The sequence below is a fragment of the Eucyclogobius newberryi genome, unplaced genomic scaffold (genome assembly GCF_026437365.1).
Source record: "Eucyclogobius newberryi isolate DKJ021-1_F unplaced genomic scaffold, fEucNew1.0.hap1 SCAF_22, whole genome shotgun sequence".
In the NCBI taxonomy this organism is placed as follows: Eukaryota; Metazoa; Chordata; class Actinopteri; order Gobiiformes; family Gobiidae; genus Eucyclogobius; species Eucyclogobius newberryi.
Window position 1 is genome coordinate 3,837,607 of NW_027315857.1, and position 7,649 is coordinate 3,845,255.

At 40.9% G+C, this 7,649-nt stretch overlaps 1 protein-coding gene across 1 annotated transcript; it reads right to left on the reverse strand.

Annotated features, from left to right (window-relative positions):
- Window positions 1-1,747: 1,747 nt before the first annotated feature.
- Window positions 1,748-6,927, reverse strand: LOC140371376 (uncharacterized). Its single transcript, XM_072458491.1, has 2 exons — window positions 6,829-6,927; window positions 1,748-4,324 (listed from the first exon to the last, which is right to left on the reverse strand). Exon 2 carries the CDS (start codon window positions 4,301-4,303, stop codon window positions 3,110-3,112), a length of 1,194 nt encoding a protein of 397 aa, XP_072314592.1. The 5' UTR covers window positions 4,304-4,324; window positions 6,829-6,927; the 3' UTR covers window positions 1,748-3,109.
- Window positions 6,928-7,649: the final 722 nt, after the last annotated feature.

Below are 7,649 nucleotides of genomic sequence, written 5' to 3' on the forward strand. Positions count from 1 at the left end.
GGCAAAAATGGACTTCTTAGCCGTCTCAGCCTGTTATAAATCCCACAAGAGCCGACGCCCCCTGGATTTGAAGAAGTTGTCGACTAAAATATGCTTCCACTGAGTGCTAATGTGAGTTTGGACATTTTTAATCACTGCTGACGTTGTAGAATAGCGACTGTTCACTGGATCATTCCGCCTGTGTCACGTGTCCAGTGGAGCCCATATGTGGATGTTCATTTTTTCCCTGACGTGGAAAATCAGGTCCGTGCGGAAGCGTCAAGCATAAACCTACCTTTAGAGGCCGTTACTTTGCTCATAAATATTTAAGTAAACGTGTAAATGAGGGACGTGGTGTCATTTGGCACAGCTCTCATTTAAGAAGGCAGTTGGCTTCTTCAGAGCTCCCTCTGCATTTTCTTAAAATTACAAACATTGTTGACGATAACGTTCTTAAATAAGGCCCCAATTATGTCTTATGCTACAGTTCTCACTCGGTTTAATGTTCAGGATTTTTCACCATCAAAAGACGATGTACGATCTCTGTTGGCCTATTATTTTAAATTATTGGTTAACAGGGAATTGAAATGTTGGCCCTTCTTTGCAGTGCATATGGCCCGGATGTAAATCAAACTGAGGGTGCATCCCATTTTAAAAGGGCTGCATTTACATTTACATTTAGTGTAATTCTGTAACGCACTTGAAATGAAGGTGCAAACACTTTTAAATTACGTTGCAATGAACAGCGCCTGGGGAAAAATATAGACACGTACCATAAAATACACAGAAATGTATTCACCTTCAACCAGTCTTCGGTTTTCTCTCCAGACGACTCGCAACCATTTCTGTTTTGGTTGTTTTTTTCTTTAAGCACGTCGCTGGAAAGCCTTGACCACTGACACTGACCTTTGTCAAAATTGTTTTCTCGAAAATTAAACATAAGTCTAAACCTCCAGCTTCATGTCAAAGGTCAAACTTTACTTTGGAACTCTTTTGAAAACGCCCCATGTTTCCATGTGGTGATGTGTGATGCTTTACACGAGGTGGGGCTAAATATTAATGCGCCAGTGCATTGACCAATCAGAAAAGGCCAGTAGGTAGAACAGGTGCCTTTAATGGACCAGTTTAAACACCTTGTGCTGGGGGCCTATTTTTCCTAAACTAAACTGAAGGAGTTTCTGAACCCTTTGGAGCACAAACCAGTGTCTGGACTGAAGCGGACACTGTCATTTTGTATTTTCATGTCTGAATTATGGTGATTAGAACAATCTCTGCACAGAGGAAAAACACATTTTAAATTATACCTAGATTTTCTTGTCAAATACAAATCAGAGTAAAGCTGGTGTTGGAGGATGGTCTGATTGGCACTAGTTTGAGTTTTGTTTCACTAAAGTTACTAAAATATATAGATGTACTATGAATGTTGATTAGTTTTAGGGCATTTGTTTATTTGTGGGTTTGGAGAACAAACTGACTTCTTTCCAGAATGATTTGACTGGAAATAAGTGGGTGGCAATTTTGTTTTTAAGTACAACATATCTAGCAGCTTTGGAGCTCCTTTTATCACATGTGGACGAAATTGAATAAATAAAGTAGACTGAATAAATCACCAGGGGCCCAAGTATATATATGAGTACCACTAAAGTAATGAACATGGACGCACAGTCAAACTAGAACATCCATTTACATGTGTGAAAACAGAATCAGAAAACCTTTTATTGCCATTGTCAGTAAACAAAAATCACAGACTAGGAACTTGCATTGGAGAGTGAATGGTTGACAAAGAGCCTAAAAGTTATTGTAGAAAACCTCAACCCGAAAATATAAAAAAAAAAATTTGAAGATTAATATTTTGAAAATTCCCATTGCCGCTCCCAATCCTAATCATCAATTAGAATTATTTTGGATTAGTTTGTAGTGAATGTGGTGTGGCCTAGAGTGAAGGTGCCTTTAACTCTCAAACATATTCCTAATTTGGACAAATATAACTTCAGCCAGCAAAATGACATGTAACCATAACAAAATACTGCAACAATGTCAATGAACACACATCATTAGCAGGTCATGAGGAAGTACATTAAATATGACAAACATATTTCAAACACAGTTCTTTAGGCAAACTAAACTAAAGCATGATTTAGTTACACGTTTAGATCAAACGGTAAATGTTAAGTCAGTTTAAATGTGAAATAGTCATTAAGGACTTAATCCTGAGAAAGTTTCCATCCAGCAGAACAAGAGGATTTGTTACAGTGGACGATTCCACTTCTCCACAGGGGTCAGGTCAGAGGTGTTGACCCAAAGGGGAGGGGGTGAGGACATAGTTGTTGGTCCATGGGGGATGGGGAACGTTCTTCCACCCATCCAACATGTTGCTTTGCTTTCTGCAACAGTGTCTTATTTATGAAAGGGTCACGTCTTTTAAAGGTCTCTTTGGACACATATGTCCTACAGAGGCCATTTTGTTCAGAAAGAAAATCCCTCTTTGAACTGAAATTGAAGTTTAAGGTTCAACATACCTGTCGTATACAATAGTGTCTTGAAGCCATGGGGCGGGAGAAGCCCAGGCCAATGCTAATCAGGTACTCGATGATGAGGGAGCTAAAGTCAGCTAACAAAAGTGTTTTGATAGCCCTTTACAGTTAGGATACAAAGGAGAGTAATCTCAAGTAAAACTGTAAACACCCTGTTCTGCCTGGTAGGCAGGGGTGTCCAAACTTTTTTCACAGAGAGTGGCATTTTGAAACTTATACGGAGCAGAGGGCCACAAACAACCCGAAAATGTCGATTTTTTGCATTTGACATAGTTTTGATGCCTCCACACCTTTTAATACGACTTGGAACATTAATATTATGTTGGTATAACATCAATATGCATCAATCTCTCAAATTTAACAGTAAAAACTACTACTTTTTGTTGTTTAGACCAACTTGGCAGGAAGCCGGAGGGCTGACAAAAATTGGTCTGAGGGCCGCATTTGGCCCCAGGGCCTTAGTTTGGACATGCCTGGCCTACACAGTAGAATAAATATGAGTTCTCAGACTAAATCAACAGATTGAGAATAACTCTTGGATAAGTCGAAACATCTTGTTGTCGTGTTTGTTAGGGAAACACATGTATCTGAAAAGGCTAACCCTTTTCTCCAGTGTGGAGTCTCATGTGTCTTATTAAGCTGTTTGACTGGGAAAATGCCCTCTCACAAACATTACAGCTGTAAGGTTTTTCTCCATTGTGGACCTTCATGTGTTTTATCATGCCGCTTAAGCTTGAAAATGTCTTCTCACAAACATCACAGCTGTAAGGTTTTTCTCCAGTATGGATTCTCATGTGTGTTATTAAGCCGCTTGACTGGGAAAATGCCTTCTCACAAACATTACAGCAGTAAGGTTTCTCTCCAGTGTGGATTCTGGTGTGACTTTTGAGACAACTTGCTGTAGAAAAACTGTTTCCACACTGGTCACACTCATATGGTTTTTCTCCTGTGTGGGTTCGGTAGTGAATTGAAAGCTCATGTGATGTTCTAAACGTCTTTTCACACTGGTCACACTCAAAAGGCTTCTCTCCAGTGTCGCCAGTGTGAAGTCTCATGTGTCTTATTAAGTAGCTTGAGTCTGAAAAGGCCTTCTCACAAACTTCACAGCTGAATGGCCTTTCTCCAGTATGGATTCTGGCATGTCTTTTGAGAGCACTTGCTTGAGAAAAACCTTTTCCACACTGGTCACACTTGTACGGTATCTCTCCTGTGTGAGTTCTGTAGTGATCCAAGAGGGTTGGCAATGTTCTAAAAGCCTTTTCACACTGGTCACAATCAAAAGGTTTCTCTCCTGTGTGGATTCTCATGTGCGACACTAATTTGCTCGAGTCTGAAAATGCCTTCTTACAAACATCACAGTTGTAGAGTTTCTCTCCAGTGTGGACTCTCATGTGCATTATTAAGTTGCTTGAGGTTGAAAATGCCTTCTCACAAACATCACACTTGTATGGTCTTTCTCCTGTGTGAGTTCTGATGTGTGTCTTGAGAGAACTTGCTTGAGAAAAATTGTTTCCACACTGGTCACACTTGTATGGTCTTTCTCCTGTGTGAGTTCTGGTGTGGATCTTGAGATGACCTGCTGTAGAAAAACTGTTTCCACACTGGTCACACTTGTATGGCTTTTCTCCTGTGTGAGCTCTGGTGTGGATCTTGAGATGACTTGCTCTAGAAAAACTGTTTCCACACTGGCCACACTTGTATGGCTTTTCTCCTGTGTGAGTTCTGTAGTGTTCGTTGAGGTCAAAAGCAGACCTCCATGTCTTTCCACACTGGTCACAGGTGAACCCCATTCTTCTGATGGACTTTTAGATCTGCCATGAACACAGAAAAAGAAGACATTAAGTAAAGATACTGTTTAATAAAGAACTCATCACTGTTGAGAGTGGTGTTGTTCCGGAAAAAATAAGAGTAATTTTCACAAGCTTCAGTGAGTTATGAAATGAACAGAAATTTACCGTTTCTATAAGAATGTGGACAGTGTAACAGGCTCTGGCTTTGGGTGAGGACAGACAGCATCAAACCAGTCTGACCCAGAGCTCTGTCATTCAAACATAGATTAGGGCAGTCTTTCTCAAATAGTCGGGCGCAACCCCTTGGGGGGGCGCAGTGCGATGCCTGGGGGGGCGTGTGTGACCCCATTTAGAATTGTCTAATGGCCCATTCACTTTGCGGCGTCAAAGCATCCAGTTTACAGAGGTCCAGAGGTCTGAGACTATTTTACTTCATCTTTGTGATTCTGTCATATTTATCTTCTGGGACATGATATTTTTACTGTGTACTTTCTCATTGTCTGTGAACTGGTACAAAAAATCTTAAAGCTGACATCCTGCCATTATATCAGACCCAAGCAACAGCTATATAAACCACAGTTAAACTGAGAGGACTCAGGAGCAAGACTATACAAAATGCAACTGTTTTGCCCGTTTCCACCAAATAAAGACGTTGAGAACGAGCCTCGCCTCTCGGAGTCTGTTATAGACTAAACTTCAACTATTCCATGAAAAACAAATCACATTTTTATGTCTGGAAAATGTTTGAAGTAGAATTGTTTTTTGGTTGAAGACTAGTTAAATGCTTAGCTCACAGATTTACTGCTATTTTTTTAACTATGTTCTGTCAATATACTTTCCATTGTGACACTGAATGAGTCTTGTTTTTATGTAGGTTAATATGAAAATGTTACAGTATTATTAACCAGCAGGGTTATTCAACACAATGTTAGCTACAACAGTGATGCGTGTAGCTACACAATCTGTGGAGCAAAAACACTAATTTGACTAAAAGGTAATTAATATAGGCCTATTATTTCTGACCAACAAGTAGGATTTCATTTAGTGGTCTAATGGCTGATATAGACACTGCTTCTTCATCATGTGTTGATTGGTTGTTGCAGTCCCTTCACGTCTCACACGCTGTGGGTTTGATCTTCACATCCACTTCTGCTGGAGGACAACGCTGAGCCAGTCCAGAGCAATGTGAGTCACAACAATGCCATTTTAAAAACTCTCCATAGACATGCAATCAGAAAATAATAATGCTTTAGGTTACATCTGTCATGGAGGAGCAAATCCATGGATGTATGTGTTACACTAAACAAGACTGCAGCGCAACAGGAAGTGAGGTAACGGCGTATAACTGAGGCCAAGAAGGTAACCCGACCAACCTGGATTTCAAAAGAATGAAAACCCGACCATAAACATTTTATCGCATATTTACTGGCCGTATGTTTCGAGAATGTCAAATTGTGAGAGCAAATACAAAAGCTGCGGGAAAAAAATAATCTGTGGGGATCGTAAGATATGAAAATTGCTGCACTTCTGATAAGTTTGGTTTTACCTACGAGCGCTTCCATGTTTGCAGATGTTCATATTTGGTCAGCGTGCAGACTGGCAGCCATGGCGGGGGCGATATGCACGCCCGGTGTTTCAGTGGTGAAGTTATTTGGCGTGACTGTCAAAGTGCTCACATCAAGTGACACCAGAGAAAAATAGTGAACGTAGAGCTCATCGCACACGCGCGCAGGGAGACAGCGCCGCAGACCACGGTGTGGACCACAACAGAGCGGTAATTACTGAAAAGTTGTCTGCTAATGGCTCTTTTCCTGTGATTGGACTAGTATAGATGTAGAGAACTATTTTATTCAATATCTGCATTCCAATACGGCTACACCAATGCGAAGCGCTCACTTCTGAAGAAAACTGTGCCAGGATTTAAAAATATATATTTAAAAAAAATAAACACACCAACCAGGATTTTTTTTCCAATGTTAGGCGACGGATTTTCCGTGTTTTTTTGGCCAAAACCTCAATAAAAATAAAAATGTATTCTGCACCAGCATCTCCGACCTCCGATCATTTCTGCACGACCCCGAGTTCGTCAGAACGTCAGAGCTTTAAAACTCTCACAACTCACGGCTTGACCATAGATCACAGAGATTAACATGAAGGACGCGGGGTGGGCGTGGCTTCAGCTCGCGCTCCCATTCATTGAACTCGTCGTGTTTGAACGAGGAAATGAAGAATACGCGTCTTGACCGATTATATCGAAATCATTTTGTCGTTGTCATTTAAGTAGCACAAGTCCTCCTCATGTGGACATGTCTAGCTCGTCTGGCGTCACACGTTCTCTTCTGATCGCATTGTAAGGACGTTATTTGTCCCAATCAGCTGAGATGAACTGCGTGTCCAATCGGTCTTAGGTTTGTAGCGTTAGCCGACGAGCTAACATCACAAACAAGTTAAAACTTTGGCCTAAACGCTGGATATAAATGAATGAAACACATCCCTGTACAAATATAATGTCGTTCTCCACTTACCTTCGGCTGTGTTGAGTTGGAGCCGTTGTAGGTCGCGGGTTTAAGCCGAGCAAAGCGATGAAGCCGAGAGTCCAGCAGCAGACGTTGTGTGGTCGTGGATTTCTTCTTCTTCGTGTGTATTTCCGGCAGACTGCGAGCCACACAGCGCACTGCTGCCTCTCACTGGTGATAGTCCGTTATGACGCTCTGTACACTTCCTGCTGATGCAAAGAGCACCGCCTCAAGCCCATGGATGTATTATATTATATTCGTTGCACATGTATATATATATATATATATATATATATATATATATATATATATATATATATATATATATATTTTTTTTTTTTTTTTTTTTTTTTTTTTTTTTTTTTTTTACATTCACATTGAAGAGACAGACTTCCCCCATGTGTTGCTGTCCATTCAGAACCACACTAGCAGCAGTTGCAGCTTTCAACCTCACTGTATATTCTCAAAAACATGAGGGAAAACTTGCTGGGCAAAGTTTGCACTGAAATGTTAGATCGTTCTCATCCTCACCGACCTTATCATAAAACTCACATAGGTTGTAGCAGGGCGAATCGTTGCTGCTCTGTTGACTACACGTTGCGGTCGTGTCCATGCTGCTTTGTTTTGATGCACAAGTGGAGTGCGGTGCGACACTTCAAATCTCTGTCTGTCTTTGCTATCTATCGGCCTCTACAACTTCGGAGCGCTCACACTTGCCAGACATAGTCTCTTTTTGGGCAACTTAACGGTGTGTTTTGCGCCTGGAAGTCTCTCGAAATCTGACACCTTATTGAACGAAAATAAAAAGAACGAATTTGCCGTTCACAGAC

Excerpts from the sequence above, each read along its gene's own strand:
- LOC140371376 (XM_072458491.1), bottom strand. The coding sequence starts at position 4,303 with ATGGGGTTCACCTGTGACCAGTGTGGAAAGACATGGAGGTCTGCTTTT.